Source organism: Scyliorhinus canicula, chromosome 4 (genome assembly GCF_902713615.1).
Source record: "Scyliorhinus canicula chromosome 4, sScyCan1.1, whole genome shotgun sequence".
Classification (NCBI taxonomy): Eukaryota; Metazoa; Chordata; class Chondrichthyes; order Carcharhiniformes; family Scyliorhinidae; genus Scyliorhinus; species Scyliorhinus canicula.
In genome coordinates this window covers 173,244,424-173,266,310 of record NC_052149.1, presented here as the reverse complement: position 1 = coordinate 173,266,310, position 21,887 = coordinate 173,244,424, and the positions used below count along the sequence as shown (strand labels likewise).

The 21,887-nt window shown below is 43.6% G+C and overlaps 1 protein-coding gene across 2 annotated transcripts in view; it reads left to right on the top strand.

Moving 5' to 3' along the window:
* Positions 1 to 19,489, top strand: part of htr4 (5-hydroxytryptamine receptor 4) — a 301,009-nt gene extending 281,520 nt beyond the window's left edge. For both annotated transcript variants that reach the window (XM_038795553.1, XM_038795554.1), the window contains one exon: positions 18,463 to 19,489. In XM_038795553.1, coding sequence (XP_038651481.1) covers positions 18,463 to 18,535 — 73 coding nt within the window. In that variant the 3' untranslated portion in view covers positions 18,536 to 19,489. The remainder of the gene's footprint in view (positions 1 to 18,462) is intronic.
* Positions 19,490 to 21,887: the final 2,398 nt, after the last annotated feature.

Here is a 21,887-nt window from a genome sequence, read left to right as displayed (position 1 = left end):
GGCTCAAGGTACCGGCAACTCGGGCAGTCGCCCAGGGCGCCATGTGCTAGGGGGCGCCATCAAGGAGTGCGTGACAAAGACAAGGAAATTTCCACAACCGTCAGCTTGTACACGTCACCTAAGGTGGGTCGCGGGCGGCTGAGGACGCGGCATAGTGATCGTCTTCGTCTATAAGACTTTGCATATCTGTTAAGTTTATTTGCAACGATTAATGATGTTTTAGTGACCTTTGAATTATATAAATCGAGATCCTTGGTAATCAGGTCAGTCCCAGGGGTAGGTATCTATCAGTATCAGGTGAGGTTGCGGTCAGGCCCTCACCTAAAAAGGTTGGGCATCGCCTACCTGATGTCAAAAACATTTTGTATTTTATTGGTGTGTGTAAGATACTGGTCTTTTTGTTCTAGCCTGATGAGGAAGGCAGTTGCCTTCGAAACGTCCAGAATAAATTTGTCTACCACTGTGGGTTTTCTTCATATAATGCTCTTCACGTTATTGTGATTTGTCCGTATCAACATCAGATAAAATATAGTCAGTTGCGTAAGTGTATTGTAACTGCTGAATTTTGAAACCTAAGCGTCGATGCTTATTGCGTGATTCAGAGTTCACCCAGACACACTAGAACATAGAACATAGAACGATACAGCGCAGTACAGGCCCTTCGGCCCTCGATGTTGCACCGACATGGAAAAAAACTAAAGGCCATCTAACCTACACTATGCCCTTATCATCCATATGCTTATCCAATAAACTTTTAAATGCCCTCAATGTTGGCGAGTTCACTACTGTTGCAGGTAGGGCATTCCACGGCCTCACCACTCTTTGCTTAAAAAACCCACCTCTGACCTCTGTCCTATATCTATTACCCCTCAATTTAAGGCTATGTCCCCTCGTGCTAGCCACCTCCATCCGCGGGAGAAGGCTCTCGCTGTCCACCCTATCTAACCCTCTGATCATTTTGTATGCCTCTATTAAGTCACCTCTTAACCTTCTTCTCTCTAACGAAAACAACCTCAAGTCTATCAGCCTTTCCTCATAAGATTTTCCCTCCATACCAGGCAACATCCTGGTAAATCTCCTCTGCACCCTTTCCAAAGCTTCCACGTTCTTCCTATAATGAGGCGACCAGAACTGTACGCAATACTCCAAATGCGGGCGTACTAGAGTTTTGTACAACTGCAACATGACCTCATGGCTCCGGAACTCAATCCCTCTACCAATAAAGGCCAACACACCATAGGCCTTCTTCACAACCCTATCAATCTGGGTTCCAACTTTCAGGGATCTATGTACATGGACACCGAGATCCCTCTGCTCATCCACACTACCAAGAATTTTACCATTAGCCAAATATTCCGCATTCCTGTTATTCTTTCCAAAGTGAATCACCTCACACTTCTCCACATTAAACTCCATTTGCCACCTCTCAGCCCAGCTCTGCAGCTTATCTATGTCCCTCTGTAACCTGCAACATCCTTCCGCACTGCCTACAACTCCACTGACTTTAGTGTGGAGGTTTCAAAATTCATCAGTTACAATACACTTAAGCAACTGACTGACCCTAACTATATTTTATAATATCTGAATCTGATGTTGACACGGACAAATCACAATAACATGAAGAGCATTATATGAACAAAACCCACACTGGTAGACAGATTTATTTCCTTCCTCATCAGACTAGAACAAAAAGACCAGTATCTTACACACACCAACAAAATATATATATATATATATGTATATACTATACATATATATTATATTCCATTTTAGATTTGTTTTATTCTTTTCCTAGATAGCAAATGCCTCCAAAAAAGTTATCCAGCTATGAAAACAGAAAAATACGTCTTCAACAAGAAGAAGCAGCCAGGAAACACCCAATGCTATCAAGTTTTTTCAGTCCTAAGTCTAACAGTGGGAACAATGCAGGCTCAACTTCTTCAGCTACATCTATCTCTCCAGATTTGTCATCTAATGATTGTGAAGTCAAACCAACTGAAGATACTGTACTTTCTGAAGGAAAGAACGATTGCATGCATGAATTAAAACATCACAATCACAATTGTAATGCTGTTGAAGACTTAGGCAATAATGTCACAGCAGGTAATACTGAGAATGTTGAAAGTAAATTTGAAAACTCCCCCAAAAGAAATGTCAACTACAATGATCCAGCACACTGGCCAGATGAATTATCAATGGCTGAAACTGATCACATCATTATGAATGGGCCGCATCCTATTGATAAACAATACAATTTTCCAAAAGATGCAAATAAACGTAGTTTCTCTGTGACAATGATGTATAGGAAAATAAACAACGGTGAGAATTTTCTTAGAAGGTGGCTTATTTATTCAGAGAGCACCAATAAAATTTATTGCTTTTGTTGCAAAATTTTTGGCTTCTCAAATAAGTCATTGTTAGGAAAATCTGGAATTAATGACTGGAAGCATGCTCATGAATATTTGCAGTCACATGAAAATTCAGTACATCATCTGGAATGTCTTAAGAAGTGGTTTGAAACATCACTGCGATTGCAGACTAATAAATCTATTGATAAGGGGATGCAGTCATGAGTGGAAAAAGAACGAGAGCATTGGTGTAAAGTTTTGGAACGTTTAATGAGCATCACTCTGTATTTAGCTGAACACAATTTGGCTTTCAGAGGAACTTCAGACACATTATTTACACCGCACAATGGGAATTTTTTAGGTCTTGTCGAGCTACTTGGAAAATATGATCTGACAATGAGTGAACATTTACGTCAGGTTGTGTCTAAAGAAACTCACATTCAATATTGCGGAAAAAATGTTCAGAATGAAATAATCAATTTGTTGGGAAATGCTGTTCAGGAAAATATATTAAACCAAGCTAAAGAAGCCAAATATTTTAGCCTTATCTTAGACTGTGCGCCAGATATAAGTCATGTGGAGCAGCTTTCATTTACAATACGATTTTTAGATGTAGAAGACATTTCAATAAAGGAACAGTTTGTTAGCTATAAACCAGTTATAGATACTACAGGCAAAGGATTATATGAAAGTATACTTGATTTTCTGAGAGAGAGCGAGCTCGACTTACATAACTGCAGAGGTCAGGGCTATGATAATGGTTCAACTATGAAAGGAAAGAATAAAGGGGTTCAGGCGCGGATCATGAAAGAAAATCCACAGGCGTTTTATATGCCATGTGGATGTCATAGCCTGAACTTAGTGGTTGGTGACAGTGCAACAAGTTGCCGGGAATCCACTTCATTTTTTGGTACTGTCCAGCGCATATATGTTTTGTTTTCTGCCTCTCCTTGGCGATGGCATGCACTGAAAAAACATGTTAAATGCCTCACTGCAAACCCTTTATGCGAGACTAGATGGGAGTGCATATTAGAATGTGTCAAAGCCATTAAATATGAAATTATAGGAACTGAGAAGCTCTTTATGAACTTTCAGAAATGCCTGCTTCTGATCCTGCAATGCGACATGAAGCAGAGACTCTTGTAACACAAATAGAAGATTACAGTTTTCTAGTGATGATGAATGTCTGGTATGATGTCTTAGGCAGAGTAAATGTTGTCAGCAAAACTATGCAGAACACCTCTGTGGAACTGTCTACCGCAGTTCCATTAATGAATAGTGTCACTGATTACTTAATTGATTATCGTGCAAATGGATATGAAAAAGCATTAGAGTCAGCAAAAGAATTAGCTACAGAATTAGATGTAGAGCCCATTTTTAGAAGTAAAAGAATAAGCAGAAAAAGGAGGGTGTTTGAATATGAATGCATTGACGAGGTTCCAAATACAGATGACCCAGAAAAAAGATTTAAAAATCATGTGTTCAATGTAATACTCGACAGAGCTATTAATTCTTTATCAGAGAGATTTGAACAGTTACAAAGTTTCAATAACACATGGGGATTTTTAAATAACCTAAAAGATCTGCCAGATAAAAATAAACTCAAAGTAGCATGTCAAGGTTTGGAGGATAAGTTAAGGTACCAAGAAAATAGTGATATTAATGGATGTGATCTCTTGACTGAACTGGATATTGCAAAAGAATTATTTCCTGAAGATGTAAAGCTTCCAATAGAAGTCGTTAGGTTCATAAACACTAATAAGTTACAGGCTGTCATGCCAAATCTGTGGGTTGCATTAAGAATAATGCTTACAATACCTATTACTGTGGCCACCGGAGAGAGAAGCTTTAGTAAACTAAAGCTTATAAAGACATACGGTCGTCCATGACTCAAGGCAGATTAAATTCTTTGGCAATTTTGTCAATAGAAAATGATCTTGTAAAGAAGATAGATATAGAAAGTGCCATGAAAAGATTTGCAGATCTAAAGGCTAGAAAAAAAATGTTTTAAGTAGGATAATAAATGTTTTCCAGCATCTGTTCATTTGTTCATACTTTCTATTAGGAGAAAATTCGTTACAGCTACAGTTTTTATCATCGTGAACTTACGGCATATAGTATGCTTCTCAGTTTGTTCAGATTCTGTACAGATTTGAATGCCTCGATTTTGTAATATTGTAATGAACTCTTTATTCTACATTTTCAGTTTTTCTCCTTGTGAAAATTTAAAAAAATTATACTTGTAAGGGCGCCGAAGTTCAGCTTGCCCGGGGCGCCAGCAACCCTAGGGCCGGCGCTGGCGGGGAGCGGGCTCCGAGGCCGTCGTGAACCTCGGCCGAGTTCATGAATTCGGCGCCCTGCGGAGAATTCCGCCCCAGATGTGGGCCCAAACTGGAAGCGTGTAAAATTGTGCAAGTAGACGTCGGGCGTGGATCTAGATGTCCTTGCGCCCCCGCACAATATTTTGTTTGGCAGGGGTGCAAACAAGTTGCAACTACGTCCACTGACAATCAAAAAGCCAATTTAAATCAATTAAAATGCAGTTGACTGGGATTTTGCATTGCATTTAATGTTTAAGATGCAACCTCCATCCAGGGCGAGATGAAAGGTCACGGCTCAAATAAAGTTAACGAGTGTGTCTGGGGACATAGGTTTGTGAATGGCTGTGCTGACGCTTGCAGCACAGTTTAACATTGATATTTATTTTTTCCGGGTCAGCAGCTTCCCTGAGACAACTTTTCTGTGGCTGTACCCCTGATGGAGCTGCCCACCCACTTCCCGCCCTTCCCAGCAACATTCAGCCTTTTACAGAGTGTGTTTCACACTTGGCCAGCCAGCATGAAATAGCATTCCAGGGTCAACCACAGCCGGAAATGCGTTGCACGCCTCCTTCCGGGCCCGCCGAGTCCACGCACACAATGGCTGAAATTTTCAGGCCACAAATTTGTATCATGAGAACAAATGAATTTCAATATCAAGGTGATGTTGTTGCTTTGTGACATATGGGCCATCCGGAATATTCTGCAGTTCCAGTTGCTTAACATATTTTTTTTAATTGTCCTGATGAGTGAACAAACATGATTTCAGGTATCAACAATTACATTTTCTTTGCAAAGGAGGATCCTTCAAAATGAATAAATTGAAGTTGACAAGAGTACCAAGTAAGGCTGTAGGTTATGCACAATTTTCACCCAAGCTGTTCAATAAAATGCTACAGAAGGTTATTAAAATAAACCATATATATGGATAATGGAAACAATTTCTGGAGGGAATATAGATTCTGAATAGTGCAAGGGCTCAGGAAAAGTTACAGACATTTTTTACATCCACCAATATATTGAAGACCTATGTCATGATGCCCCTTAATCTTTTTTTCAATAGAAGCAACAAATTTCTTCTCACAATTTGTACCACCAGTCCCAAAATTTATTTTCTTTCAACTTTCTCTAACACATTGACATAAATTTGGCTGTACGTTATCCAAGATTGCACACAGGATTCCAAATATTTTTGTCATTATTGCTGCACATAATCCACAGACGGCGATGCTGACTTATTTTTACTGTTTCAGGAAGCTACATATTTTTAGCAGGGCAAAAGCCAATTAATATCCAGCTGAGTTTTAATTCCTGTTAAATGTTTGAAATTAATGTATCGATTGTTTAAATAGTCATCGTGTTTTTCATTTAGAAGCTTCTGAATGGCAGGATTTCCTGGCTGATTCAGAGATATTGTTTATTGTTTGAGTTCCTGCAAAATGGCATCCAGTCTGTAAGTGCTGCAATCTGTTCAAATGCTTTGTTCCAATACATTTTTGAATGACTTTGAAATGGATGAGTCATATTACCTTCCATTAGAGGATCAAGCAAGCTGAGATGGAGCAGCATGGGCAAAGCGATTTTGACATCTTTGTATGTGTAGGTGTAGATGGATGGCAAGAAAGCAGAGGCAATTTTACCAGCGGCAACCACTGGATGTGCTGGGGCCAGGCAGCTAGGCTCCAGCAATTGTAGAGGATTTCCAGCATGGAAAAATGCCAGGGTGTTGGGATGGCAGTGCCAGGGTGCCCTGCTGGTACTTCCAGATGGCAGAGACACTCCCAAGGTGTCAGTCTGGCATTTGTCTGCACCGGGGATCGGGTCTGAGGGTATCCTGCATGTGTGAGATGGGATGTGGGGGGCACCCATCTGGGGGACTGTGAACCCCGGGTAGATCTCCCCCCCTGCCCCTCTCTCAAGTGCCATTCCATCTGATCCCTGTTTGTGGAGACCAGCAATGATCTTCGCTTGCCTGTGGTCTCCAGGGTGAAGAGGTTAGATCGCCGGGGCCTCGGTAGATTGGGTGAGTGCATGCTAGAGTGAGACCAGCTGTCTCGCTCAAATATGTAGGTTACAAAATACTGATCCAATAAAGGTGCTAATCTGTTATATCTTCGAACATAAAAATGGGCGGGATTCAGATTGCATTAGATCTTGTGAGGCGTAGCGAGCCGGGTAGATCCCGAAAGAATGATTTCCCAGTATCTACTGGCCGTGCCATCCTTTGGGCGCAATGCTGCCGATAGTTCCTACTCTTTATGTAAAGAGGTAATTATATTATTTCTTATGTCGGAATAAAGCTCGTAGTCTTCCAGTTGAAGTAAATGCTTTATTGAGTAAGTTTGTTCTCTCTCCAGAGCTTATACTAGATGTTACATCTGAGCTGTCCGTCTGTGTCTTGTCACTAGCTGCCGTTCCTGTGAAGAGTGAGATCCTGGATCCCATCCATCTATTTTATACCTCTATAGTGCTCCCTCTAGTGATAACTTAGTTGTAATGTGTTTACATTAACCCCTTGTATACATGCAGATGTGCAGATCACTACAGTAATAATGGCGTTTAATATTTTTGTATTTCAATCTTTGTAGGAGGAAGCGTTTTCATTGTTGGCAATTTTATGTTCCGATATATAATGGATTAGCATCTTTACTGGATCAAATACAGCCTCACGCTAAACAGATCTTGAGCCAACATGTTGAAAGCGCCTTAAATGGAAATTTAAAATAAATTGTTTATTGTTTGAGGTTCAGATATTAGCTTATGACTAGGTATAAAGTTTCTGAAAATATATAACTCCTTGACTGAGCAATACTTAAAGATGCATAAATACTCTTTGAATATGAATTAAATGTAGCAATGTTCCTTGAATGTGTTTTAAGTATTGATCAGTGTATGTCATCATTTATAGTAAACATATTTTATGAATGAGATAAACATCTAAATTGGTTTATTACTAATATACAGTACTTACCGTGCGGATTATATGAATACTTTCTATTTCTAAAGTAGTTTTCCATCAAACAGGAGTTCTATGACAATCAATTTAAAATTACAGGGATCTTACAGCCTTTTGCTTACTTTAATAACCAAAATCAACAAATTTGAGGTCAAAACAACTTTCCTGACTCGAGAGAACTAAAGCATCGTATGCACTTTTCATGATGCAGCTGAGAAGAAAAGATAAATACTTTGAATAAGTATATTTTCTCTTTGCCGATAAATAAAGTGCTTGAAGATTAAGCATTCAATTATCTTATCTCACTAATGTAAGGTCCTTTCAAAATATAATACATTAATTCATTACCATCTATACCTGTGATGGACAGCAGATTGCATCATGCAACCAAATTTTAAATTAATTCTGAATATACATTGTCTTTTATTCTAACAAATACAATTAGCTTTGCCTTCATTTTTATTGTGATAGGACAATAGAAAAATTGGAATTAAAAGAATTAGAAATAAAAAAACCTCTGAGTTCAAAAATTAAATAGAATTATAAAAGCTCAAAATGTATTCCCATACACTTCAAAAAGTATGTCTTTGGTTGTAAAGCACATCTTGAGCAAATCTTTCTTTTTTATTCATTAGTTACCAACTGAAACCCTTGTTTTTGTTTACATGCTTTACTTTGACACCTTTTCCTCAGAATGGGCTAAAGAATGATGTGCTATTTCATTTACCCAAAACTACCCCACACCCCCTCCACACATGTAGCCCTGTAAATGTTGGGGCAATTGGCTTTCCATCGATTTTGCAACTCAATATGAACGACAGCTAACACTACCTCCATACAATTAATGCTATTAAAGCCACTTATGAGTTCTGAATCATTGCTCTGAAAGAACACTGGTACTGAAGTCATTTAATTCTAATATTGACCAGTGAAGTGTGAAGAGAAATCCAAAAAATATTTAATTGAACTGACCATAGCAGACATCTCTGTGTCATCACAATAACATAATAAAAGTTAATTGCATTCTACTTGAATACAAAGCAATGCACGTTCATAAGTAACTAAATGTCTGTTTACTTTGCGCAATATTGATAATGAATTGATGTTCCATTTGTGCAATGATTTTTTAATTACATTACGAAAATATTTTTCCCAATGCATGTACATTTAACCTGAGCTGAATACAGTCTATTATTCATTACTTTCTCTTTAAAAAAAGGGAGGCAGCTTTTGCCATTTCAATTCAAATTAATAAATTGATTGAATGAAATGAGTTCAAATTAAGAGGAATTTACTGTGCACTCCCATTAGCTAATAGGATAGAAGTAATATTCTCGTCACACTGTAAATCATTTATTTTCATTATATTTATAGCTCATAAATGTTTGAAATGCACACGGTCTAAATATTCAAAAGCTACTAAACAAAACACTAATTACAGTGGTGCAACAAGAATTCTTGGATGTAAACTTAAAACTTGTTGACCTGTTGTTAAACATTAATGTGAAAAAAGGAAGGTTTCGCTTATGCCTGGTGGCAGTTTGAAAATTTACCCAAGTGGGTACCAAGCCACTCTCGGTGATGGACATTGAAGTTCCCCACCCAGAGTACATTATGTGCCATTGCCACCCTCTTACACCAAATGATGTTCAACATGGAGCAGTACTGATTCCTCAGCTGATGGTGGACGATACATGATAACCAGCAGGAGCTTTCCTTGCCCATGTTGGACCTGAAGCCATGAGATTTCATGGGGTCTGGACTTGATGTTGAGGACTCCCAGTGCAACTCTCTCCCGTCTGTATACCACTGTGCCGCCACCTCTGCTGGGTCTGTCCTGCCCAGGGATGGTGATAGTGGTGTCTAGGATGTTATCTGTGAGATATGATTCCATGAGTACGACTATGTTAAGTTATTGCTTGACTAGTCTGTGAGACAGCACTACCAATTTTGGCGCAAGCTCCCAGGTGTTAGTAAGGACTTCTTTGTCTCCAATCACTAGCAGCAACGGTCAACATGCCATTTGCTTTCATAATTGCTTGCTATACTTGCATGCTAACTTTCTCTGTTCCTTGTATAAGCACACCTAAATCCCTTTGAACATCAACAATTTAAAATTTCTCACGTTTTTAAAAACTATTCTGCTTTTCTATTCCCACGACCAAAACAAATAACTTCACAGTATCCCACATTATCCTCCATCAGCCACCTTGTTGCCTGTATCTTAATCTGCCTATATCTCTTTGTAGCCTTTCTGTGTCCTTACTTTTCCACCTAGCTTTGAATAATCAGCAAAGTAAAATACATTGCTCTCTGTTTCTTCGTCTAATTCATTAATATAGATTGCAAATAGCTGAGGTCCCAGCACTGATCCTTGCGGTAATCCACTATTCACTGCCTGCGAACTTGAAAATGCTCCCTTTTGTCCACCTTCTGCTTCCTGTCTGTTAGCCAATCTTCTGTTCATGGAGGAGACATGTTCAGTGTGGCCATTATTCTCTGATGCTGCTCCCCTCTGGAGAGTCAGGTTGCTCAGAGTGCAGCATATCACCACGACACTTGAGACTCTCGATAGGGTGTATTGCGGGCTCCATCAGTTATTTCCAAGCATCCTTTTCAATACTGACCCATATAGTCACATGACAGCTGTTGTAGGTGCCTTCTGCCTCTGTGTTGCAGTTCAGCATAGGCATAAGCAACCATGTCTTCAGCGGATACCCCTGTTACTCAATATCTGTCCATGAATGTGTCTAGGTGGCCTGAAGAGATCAGGTACCTGGGACTGTCTAATTTCATGTGGAAGTTATGGTAGCTTCCTGGGAACGTTACACACATCTGCAGGACCCTTTTGCAGTGCCTGCAGAGTAATTGGACATTCAGACAGTGGAATGCTTCCTGTTCACGAGGTTACAGTCTGCTCTATTGTGTTCTCTATTTCTTCTCAATCCCCCCTCCGGTGCATCTCAAGGGCAGCAGACAGAACAGGGTAGCACGGCAATGCCAGTGACACCGGTAAGTCAGTTGTCCCCCACTCCCCGTCTCCAGACACACCAGGGAATGTCCCCCAAGGACATCAAAGGCCACAGGGCACAGAAAGCAGCAGTTTGCCTCCACCTCTGATGTGCATCCTGGGGAACCAACTAAACATAGCTTTAAACCACTGAAGACCATAGGTTCGTCCCGGGGAACATGGATGGGGGATTTCGGGGATGGTATAGAGCGGGCATTAGACAGCTGAAGGACCTGTTTATCGACGGAAGGTTTGCGAGCCTGGGGGAGTTGGAAGAGAAATTTGGGCTCCCGCCGGGAAACATGTTTAGATATCTGCAGGTAAAGGCATTTGCTAGACGGCAGGTGGAGGGATTCCCTGCGCTCCCCGCGAAGGGGGTGAGTGACAGGGTGCTCTTGGGGGTCTGGGTCGGGGAGGGGAAGATATCCGATATCTACAAGCTTATGCAGGAGAAGGAAGAGGCGTCAGTAGAGGAGCTGAAAACGAAGTGGGAGGGGGAACTGGGGGAACAGATCGAAGACGGGACATGGGCTGATGCCCTGGAGAGGGTAAATTCTTCCTCCTCGTGTGCGCGGCTTAGCCTCATCCAATTCAAGGTGCTGCATAGGGCCCACATGACTGGGACGAGGATGAATAGGTTCTTTGGGGGTGAAGATAGGTGTGCCAGGTGCTCGGGGAGTCCAGCGAACCATGCCCATATGTTCTGGGCATGCCCGGCATTGGAGGAGTTCTGGAAGGGGGTGGCGAGGACGGTGTCAAGGGTGGTGGGATCCAGGGTCAAGCCAGGATGGGGACTCGCGATCTTTGGGGTTGGGGTAGAGCCGGGAGTGCAGGAGGCGAAAGAGGCCGGTGTGCTGGCCTTTGCGTCCCTAGTAGCCCGGCGAAGGATTTTGCTACAGTGGAAGGACGCGAGGCCCCCAAGAGTGGAGACCTGGATCAATGACATGGCGGGCTTTATTAAGCTTGAGAAGGTTAAATTCGCCCTGAGAGGATCGGTGCAAGGGTTCTTTAAACGGTGGCAACCTTTCCTCGACTTTCTGGCTCAACGATAGGGTACTGGGACAGTAGCAGCAGCAACCCGGGGGGGGTGGGGGTGGGGGGGGGGGGGGGGGGAGGGGCGTTGATTATGTTAGCTTATTTTATTTAAATTTGATTTATCTAATTTTAATTTATGGTTAAGTTCTCTTGTTTGGGGGGGGGGGGGGAATGTGATACATGTGATGTTACGGTATGGGGGGAATTGTGGGTGTTATGGGGCTGTTAGTTGCATATTACTGCTTTTTGCTATACTTTTTGTTATATTTTCTGCAAAAAATTCCAATTAAAAAAAATTAAAAAAAAAAAAGAAGAGAGAGGAGCACTGAATGTGCACGCAGTGGGGTCACTATCTGTAGTTAGGGGAAATGGAAATCTGTTGCAGTGAAATTATAACTATTAAAACATTTCACACCTCATCCATGTGAAACATCTGTCACGTTAAAATCCAAAGCTTGCCGAACCACACCCCCGCCCCCTGTTGCCCTCCGCTTCCCCCCCACCACCCCGCCCTGGGCCCAGTGGTCCAAGATTAGCAGCCACAATGCAGACCCCATTCAGAGGATGGGTGTGAGTGAGCTGATAGCAGAAAGACAGGAGTCAGACCATTAACTGAGGAACACCAGAGCTTTCCTCACAGTGAGTTAGCATCACTCTTTTGCCTTGTATGTTGACCCACTGACAATGCCAACACAGGCCCATCACCTGGAGTGACATTTTGGGGCGGGATCCTGAAATTGACATCGAGATTGGGTCAGGTGAATTGCAAAATGGTTTGTGCCCATTGTGAATCTCGATTTTGCCCTCTGGTGCTGTTCACCCCGCGCGCCCCAATCCGTGCTGGGCACAATGCCGTCGCTGAATCTCCATCTTTGGCCGCTCTGCGAATCAAGGGATATGGGAAGCCAACATGAAAGTGAATCTGAAGTCCAAGATCAGATTTTGTTCTTATGTGGCATGTGAACATTGCTGGCCATCCCCAATTTCCCTTGAACTGAGTAGTTTACTAGACTATTTCAAAAAGCAGTTCAGAGTCGACCACATTGTATCTGGAGCCACATGAAGACCAGGCAGGGTGAGGAGAGCAGATTTCCTTCCCTAATGGGCGTTAGTGAAACAAATGGGTTTTTAACAACAATTCATGATGGTTTCATACTCATCATTACTGAGACTAGCTTTCAATTCTATATTTATTAATTGAATTTCAATCCCACCAGCTGCTATGGTGGGATTTGAACCCCTGTCCCCAGCGCATTAGCCTGGGTCTCTGGATTACTAGGCCATTGATGTTACCTTTAGGTAACCATCTGCCCAGCAGCTATGGTCACATTGATTGGTGGAGTAGGCTCATACACCTACTTCTTGTATTTTTGTGTTAATTGAAACACTTCCAGTCCTGCATCTATATATATGATTATCCTGCGGATACTGACTATGCCAGCCAGTTCCAGTCGTGCCTACTTCAGAAGGCTTGCTTGCCTTTTCTTTGGGCGCACTGGGAAGAGCACCACTCTCCACTCCTGTGCCTGCAGCAGCACTTCCAAAGAGGCGTCACTAGACTGTGGAGCCGCCCTTCATCTAACTCCAACCTTTCCTGCACAGACTCTCTTATTCAGCAACCCGTTCAATACCCTCCAGATGATCAGCCTGTATGAAGGCTCCTGAATGCCCTTTAAGTACGATTCCTTCCTTTGATCTGCCAGAGCTTCCTCCCACTCACCACCCAATATTGGCCTGGTCGCTCTCCTGCCAGACGTTAATTGGCTGCAGAAAGGAAAATCAGCAAGGATGTCCCAATACCCACACCCTTGGTTGCAGGCCCAAATTTGACCCCCAACGTCAGGACTTTGTCTCAATTGGGAAAATCATGGGCAGCATGGTGTGTTGTTGAAAATTCACCACTATTCTTTGAAGTCCCCCTATACCAAAAAGGGACGACATTCTAAATGGTGAACAGGGATTCTCACTCCCCGACTCCTGTGCAGGCTTCGGTGGGTGCTATTCAGGTCAAACTATATTTTCAAGTTATCCACCGGCATAACCCATACCTTCACAGAAGATTTAATCTACTTACCACTTAGTAGCATCGATCCTGGGTCCCGCATTGCTAAGTAAGTAAAGTAGACTTTGGAATAACAACTTTTTCAGGTTAAAACTTTTAAGTTAGTTTATTATTATATATTTTTTTCTTTTAAAAGATGCAATCACTGACTTTACAGTAAAGTAAAAAGATCTTACTTCTGGATCCTTCTGGTTGGTTGAAGGGACCTTCAGGCCCAACTTGACAATCAATCTTCTTTTTAAAATTTCGTCTTCTTTAGATGTATTCGCTGGTGACCTCGGTTGCTATGTCCTATCTTTCCCATGTACCGAGCTGTGAGAACTGGCTCTGCTGTCTGTCTCTGAGCTGACTCTTTAAATTCTGGTCTTCCTAAGATGTATTAGCTGTTTTAGCTCGGTTACTTGGCTCTGTCCCTTTCCCATGACCGAGCAGACTGTAAGCTGACTCTGAACTGCTTGTTCCTTCTCTGCCTCTCTCTCTCTCTCTTCCTCTGGTTCTGGTAGTTCCTGCTCTGTTCTCTGGGTGTATATTCTCTTTCTAACAGTTATTAAGTTTTTATGATTTTATTGTAAAGTAACTTTTATTTCACTTGAATTGTAAAAAGTATCTTTGGTCTAAACATTCTAATACAACTAAGTATTCATTTTGACATGACCTCACCTCTCAGGGCCGGGTTTCTCCCCTACCCGGCGGGGCGGGGGGCTCTCGGCGTGTTGGAGTGACGTGAACCACTGCGGCGTCGGGCCGCCACAAAGGTGTGGAAGTCTCCGCACCTTTAGGGGCCAAACCCTCACATTGAGGGGCTAGGCCCGCGCCGGAGTGGTTCCCACTCCGCCGGCTGGTGTGAACGGCCTTTGGCGCCACGCCAGCCGGGTCCAAAATGACTTCGCCGGCCGGCGTAAGTCCGCGCATGCGTCAGAGGCTGCTGACGTCATACAGGCGAATGCGCAGGGGAGGGGGTCTGTTCCGTCTCTGCCATGGTGAAGACCATGGTGAAGGCGGAAGAAAAAGAATGCCCCCACGGCACAGGCCCGCCCACCGATCGGTGGGCCCCGATCGCGGGCCAGGCCACCGTGGAGGCATCCCCTCGGGTCAGATCTCCCCACGCCCCCCCCCCAACCAGGACCCCGGCGCCCGCCCGCGCCGCCAATCCCGCCGGTCAGGTAGGTGGTTTAATCCACACCGGCTGGAGAGGCCTGTCAGCGGTGGGACTTCGGCCCATCGCGGGCCGGAGAATCCCCGCGGGGGCCCGCTGACCGCCGTGGGGGGCCCGCTGACCGGTGCAGCGCGATTTCCACCGGCCCTGGGAGATTCTCCGACCCGGCACGGGGTCGGAGAATCCCGCCCCAGGTCTCTGATTACATTGTTTCCTTTGTGATGTTCAAAGTTCCTTTGTGATATTCAAAAATGCTTTGGTTTCAATAGGGGTGTGAATACTGGTTCCTGTCATTTCTATAGTTTTATTTTCCAATTGTGTCCCCAGCTCATAATTTTGACTTTGATTTTGGCTTTAAATTATGTTTCTCGTAGACTGATAGTCTCCAATTTTCTTTAATTTACTTGGTGTTAGCAGAATTTCACACCTATATATTTGCCTCCCTAGTCATTCTTTTCTATCTGCTGATTTTACTTCAATAAAGGTGTGAATCATTGCTTTTAGCGTAATGCTAAAAATCCACTTGGTTATAACTTGAAAGGTTTACATTTATCACTTAACTCAACTGAAACCCTGATCCATGCTTTTCCAGATGCTTGCTAAGATATTTAATTTCAATGAAGGTGTGAACCATTGTTTTTAGTTCATACAAAAATCCTGTTTGGGAGAATGAATCTGCATTTATAATCCTGCTCTTTGCAGCTGCTGCTAACCCTTTGTGGGATCTTTCCCTGTATCCTCTCATGTTTCTCTCAGACCAGGTATTGCCAGACTTCCATGTTTCAAATGACACATCTTTCCATAATTTCAATAACAGGTGGCTCAGTGGTTAGCATTGCTACCTCATGGCGCTGAGGTCCCAGGTTCGATCCCGTCTCTGGGTCACTGTCCGTGTGGAGTTTACACATTCTTCCCGTGTCTGTGTGAGTTTTGCCCCCACAGCCCAAAGATGTGCAGGGTAGGTGGATTGGCCACGCTAAATTGCCCCTCAATTGGAAAAAAATAATTGGCTACACAAAATTATTTTTTTTTTTAATTGGGAAAATCATGCCCCAAGACACAAGAGATACTGGGAAAAATAACCAAAAACTGGGTCAAAGAGGTAGGTTTGTAAGGGTATCTTAGAGGTAGAGAGAGGCAGAGAGGTTTCCGGAAGCAAGTCCAGAGTTTAGGATCTTGACAACTGTAGGCATGACCAGCCAATGGTGCAGCAATTAAAAGTGGGAATGCAAGAGAATTGGAGAAGCACAGATATCTCAAAGGATTGTAGATAGGAAGGGGCCCTGGAGAGATTTGAAAATTAAGATAAGAATTTTAAAATTGAGGTATTACTTATCCAGGAGCCAACCTCAGATGAGCGAGCCCAGGAATTATAGGATTCTAGAAATATCCCATGGATTGCAAGATAGCAAATGCAAAACTGTTTTTCAAGGCAGGATAGGGAGAGAAAACAGGGAACGATAGGCCAGTTAGCCTGACATCATTCATAAGGAAAATAGAATGAAGAAGTCTCACTGCACTCACTGCAACAGGGCTTTGCTGAGACTATCCTTTTGAAAAATGAAATGAAAATGAAATGAAAATCGCTTATTGCCCCGAGTAGGCTTCAATGAAGTTACTGTGAAAAGCCCCTTTTCAAGAAGGAGTTAGAAATGAGTAAATTTGAAGGAATGAGACGGAACATTTGAACCTGAGGAGAGAGAAACCTTTTTTTTTTTTAAACATTTTGTTAAGGCATTTATGATTTTATAATAATAATTACAAATGTAAACATAACTCAGTAAATAACTCCCCCCTCCCCACAGCCAACAACCATACCCAGGCAACATGGCTCACACACAAAGTTCAGCAGTCCCTCCTCCTCCTCTCGCTGGTCTCGCCTAACTAAACTTAACAAAACTATACTATCTCCCCTTACCACCCTCATTCCCTAACCCTTCCCCCTTTATTATATCTGCTAACAGTTTAATTTTCCCCAAAGAAGTCAGTAAACGGCTGCCACCTCCTGACGAACCCTAATGTTGATCCTCTCAGGGCGAACTTGATTTTCTCAAGCCTGAGAAACCCAGCCATGTCGCTAACCCGTATCCCCGATTTCAAAGGCTCTGAGTCCCTCCACGCCAATAAGATCCATCTCTGGGCTACCAAGGAGACAAAGGGCAAAACATTAGCCTCTCTCGCCCCCTGGACTCCTGAGTCTTCCGACACTCCAAAAATTGTCACCTCTGGACTCGGTGCCACCCTTGTCTTTAAAACATGACATCAGCAAATCCCTGCCAAAAACCCCTAAGCTTCGGACATGCCCAAAACATGTGGACATGGTTTGTGGGCCCTCCCGCACACCCCCCACACCTATCCTCCACCCCTTCAAAACATCTGCTCATCTGGGCCACCTCATATGTGCCTGGTGGACCACCTTAAATTGTATCGGCTTAGCCTGGCACATGATTACTCTACTCAGAGCATCCTCCACAGAACCGTCTCTAGCTCCTTACCGAGCCCATCTTCCCACTTACGCTTTACCTCCCCTAAGTGGGTTACCTCCCACTACATAAGCTCTTTATAAATTTCCGAGACCTTCCCCTTCCCCATCCCTGTTTTGAAACTACCTTATCCTGTATCCCCTGTGGAGGTAGAAGCGGAAAGGTTAAGACCTGTCTCCGTACAAAGTCTTTCACCTGCAAATAACAAAACCCCATCCGCCCCCCCCCCCCCTCCCAGTTCAAGCCCCGCCTTAAAATCCTCCAAACAAAAAAAACTCCCATCAATGAACAGGTCCCCCAGCCTCTCTCTGCCACCTCCGAAACCCCACAATCCAACCTCCCTGGCACAAACCTGTGGTTCCCACAAATTGGAGCCCACACCAATGCTCCCTCCACTCCCATATGCTTCCGCCACTTCCCCCGAACCCTCAGAGCTGCCACCACCACCGGGCTTGTGGAGTACCGAGCCAGCCCCTAAGCTTGTGTCCCTACATGTTGCCACCTCCACCCACTCCCATACCGACCCCTCCCCCACTACCCACTTTCTGATGATAGAGAGCTTTTAATAATATCAGCTAACGTGGGAGTCAGGAGCTGAATTTGTGTGGCCACCAGCTTAGAAAAATCATCAAGGGCAAAAGCGGTGCATCTCATGTACATTTGAAGAGGTCATGCGAGTGTCTTTATTATAATGATATAATACCTTGGGCTTATTTATTGTACAAGACTCTGGACACCAATCGCTCCTACAGGATTTCGGAAACATCTTGTGAGTTCATTTATTAAGAAGGCACATAAGAACTGTTATACATAAGTATAAAGCTTGAAGACACCAGAACTGTGTGTGTGTGCTCTGCTCAGAGCAAAAGTGAAACTGAGACTAGATCACATGACACATTTCCTTTCTAGTGATTTCATGTGGATATCCCTTCAAGGCATATTACAATGGATGGAGAGAAACCCGAGAATAATTTGAATAAACATTTCACATATTGAAGAAGGTTATAAGATTATATTATCAAAGCACAGAATACCAAGGTTATCTTACTGGTATTTTATTATTTGCTGAACCTTCTTTATTTTTTGTTTTATAGGTACACGGTTTTACACAATGGTCATCTTCAGGAGCATGAGTTCCTGTCTCTCCAAACTGATACTCAGTCATAAAAATAGTGCATCTGAACAGGAATGAGACACACAACATATGACTTTCTCCCATCACTGGAATTATTTTTTCTCTCATGGTTTGAAATCTTGCTCCAACTACTAAATTGTGAATATGTTTACGGTACCATTATACCCAAAATAAAAGGTGACTTTGCATGGTTGGAACAAGATTTTGTAAATATTTATTATGATGAATAAAATATACTCCGAATAGGAATTTTTATGAATGGCTTGTAAAATTAAGAGCTTATGTTGTCCTTTCCTCTTACTATGTGACAGCTATTTCAAACAAAATGTGTAGAATGAAACTTTAGATAAAATGAAAAAAACCAAACTGCTATTTACATATTATGAGTAATAGATCAAATGCACATAGTCTTTTGGTGTTCTGAGTTTCTGCTTGATAAATGAGATGTACTATTTGTAAGCTTTAAGGCCAAGTTGCGTAAATGTGTCTTAAATGTCTTCAAAAGAAGAAGGCTGTCAAGTGCGTCGGAAATATTTTACTTTGTGAAAGCAGCTTTAGAGATAGTCTCCTAGAAAATTGCTATCCATATTGCTTTTATTGAAAGTGGGAGATGAGCGATTAGTGACTCCGGCAACTGAGTCGTAAGCTTTTACTGTAATTCCCACACGTGGTCAGTTAGTAGAAAATGAAGTGTTTAATATATGCCTAAGTTGCCATTTACGTCTTGATATTATCTAAAGCAAGTCTGTGTAAATAGATTCATCATTTTTGTGGAATTATGTTCAACAGGATCAGTTGGTTAATTATGTTGATCAAATATCGTTATGAAGCAGGACTAGTTTGAACAAAACAAACTCTTCTGTTAGATTTTGTTCCATCGCAAGAAATTGAATTGTTTATTCATACCAGCTTTAACAATTTATGCTATCTTTTCAAAAGTTGCTGACAGATGTTTTGAGAGGAAAATAAATATTAAAAATGATAAAGTACACTTTGCCATGTAATTTTTTTAAGTATTCAAACTCTTATTGCTTTGACAACAGCTTATAATATTTTTTTTTTATAAATGTTTTTATTCAGTTTTCGTATTTTATATTGAACAAATTACAAATTGTTAGGAGAGAGAAACAAAAAAAAACAAACAAAAACAAACACGCAAAAATTAACATACATATTTACAGGTAAGCATCTTCGTAGTAGTAACTGCGCCCCCCCCCCCAACATGTTTATTTAGCTTGGTTTTGGGCCTTAGCTAGCCATCGAACCCCCGTAACGAACCTGTAGCCCCCCCCCTCCCGCTACCTTCCCCCGACTATTCTTCCTCTTGTACATTGGCCACAAATAGGTCCCGGAACAGTTGCATGAATGGCTCCCGAGGGTCGGACGACGGCTTCCACAGAACGTGGGAGCTTATAATATTTTGAACTTTGGATGCAAGACATTGATCAGAATTTTCTAGAAGTACACCGTAACCACCCCCTAACCTTGTGCCCCTGGCACTAAACCCCGTCCCACACACCCATAATCCCCCCCCCCCCCCCACCTCGAGGGCGACCAAACCGTACCATGCACCACATGCTGCACCCATGCTGGCTGACATGGCTGGGTGCCCTAGCCCTGAAGCTCACAAACTGCCCACCCCTGGTGCTGGAGGTGGTGCCGACAATGCGTGCCACCCAGGCCAACACCGAACAGGTGGCATCCACAGTGGAGGCCCTGGGGGCGAAGGTATCAGCCATGGGTCAGGATTTCCAAGGCTTGGGTCACTTCGTGCGGATGGTGGCTGGGGTATAGGACAGGGCTGCCCTGTCACAGGCAGCTATGTACCAGAGCTTGGCCCAGTCACAATGGGTTATAACTGAGGGCGTCATCAGCCATGCCTGGGCACTGGCTGACCTGAGCCAGTCCCAGAGGGAGGTGGCCCAGTCCCTGTGCTCCATGGCCGCGAGCATGGAGACCCTGGTCGAGCAGAGAGCGGGCCTCCAGAACTAGTGCCACCAAGTGGTGGAGGGCCCCAGGAGTTTGTTCCGGTTGCACCACCATTCCATGGAGTAGCCCGGGGACAATCAGGCACCCCGGGGCACGAGGATGTGATGGGGGCCGTGCCCGCAGGAGAGGTGCTGGAACATCCCAGCACCTCGGACTGCCCCCCACCCCACCCCTCCTGTCCAGATGGGCAGCGGACAGAAGAGGGTGGTACCACACTACTTGGGACAACTGAGCAACAGCTGGGCCCATCCAGACCCGGTCGCTTCAGAGGATGGACGCCAAAGGGTCACAGTATGGATTTCACAGCAGGCCGCCTACACCCCTAATGGACCACCTCGGGATCCACTTAAACAAAGTAACGAAGTGTTAGGACCCGTAAAACCTGAAAGGTAGACGCCAGTTAAGATGACACATTTACAGCTCACAGGAGGGCCTAGGGCACAAACCGCGATCGAGATGTTCACATGTCCCAAACCGTGATCGAGATGTTCACATGTCACAAACCGCGATCGAGATGTTCACATGTCCCAAACCACGATCGAGATGTTCACATGTCACAAACCGCGATCGAGATGTTCACATGTCCCAAACCGCGATCGAGATGTTCACATGTCCCAAACCACGATCGAGATGTTCACATGTCACAAACCACGATCGAGATGTTCACATGTCACAAACCACGATCGAGATGTTCACATGTCACAAACCGCGATCGAGATGTTCACATGTCACAAACCACGATCGAGATGTTCACATGTCACAAACCGCGATCGAGATGTTCACATGTCCCAAACCGCGATCGAGATGTTCACATGTCACAAACCGCGATCGAAATGTTCACATGTCCCAAACCGCGATCGAGATGTTCACATGTCCCAAACCGCGATCGAGATGTTCACATGTCACAAACCGCGATCGAGATGTTCACATGTCACATGTCACAAACCGCGATCGAGATGTTCACATGTCACAAACCGCGATCGAGACGTTCACATGTCACAGACCACGATCGAGATGTTCACATGTCACATGTCACAAACCGTGATCGAGATGTTCACATGTCACAAACCGCGATCGAGATGTTCACATGTCACAAACCGTGATCGAGATGTTCACATGTCACAAACCGCGATCGAGATGTTCACATGTTCTTTGTAAAATAAACATCTGTCCACAAAAGTTCCAACCTACCTTGGTGCTCTTTCAGGAGGGTGTGATGGATGGGCTGAGCTGGGCTGGGCTGGGCTGGCGTTAGAGGGCGTGCTGCGGAGGTGGGGAGTTGGGAATGAGCGGACGGTAAAAGTGAGTCGAGGGCCCAAGGCCAGACCCCATACATCACCCCGGTACCCCTCTCCTCCACCTCCCTCTCACCCAATCACTTTCCCACCCACCTCT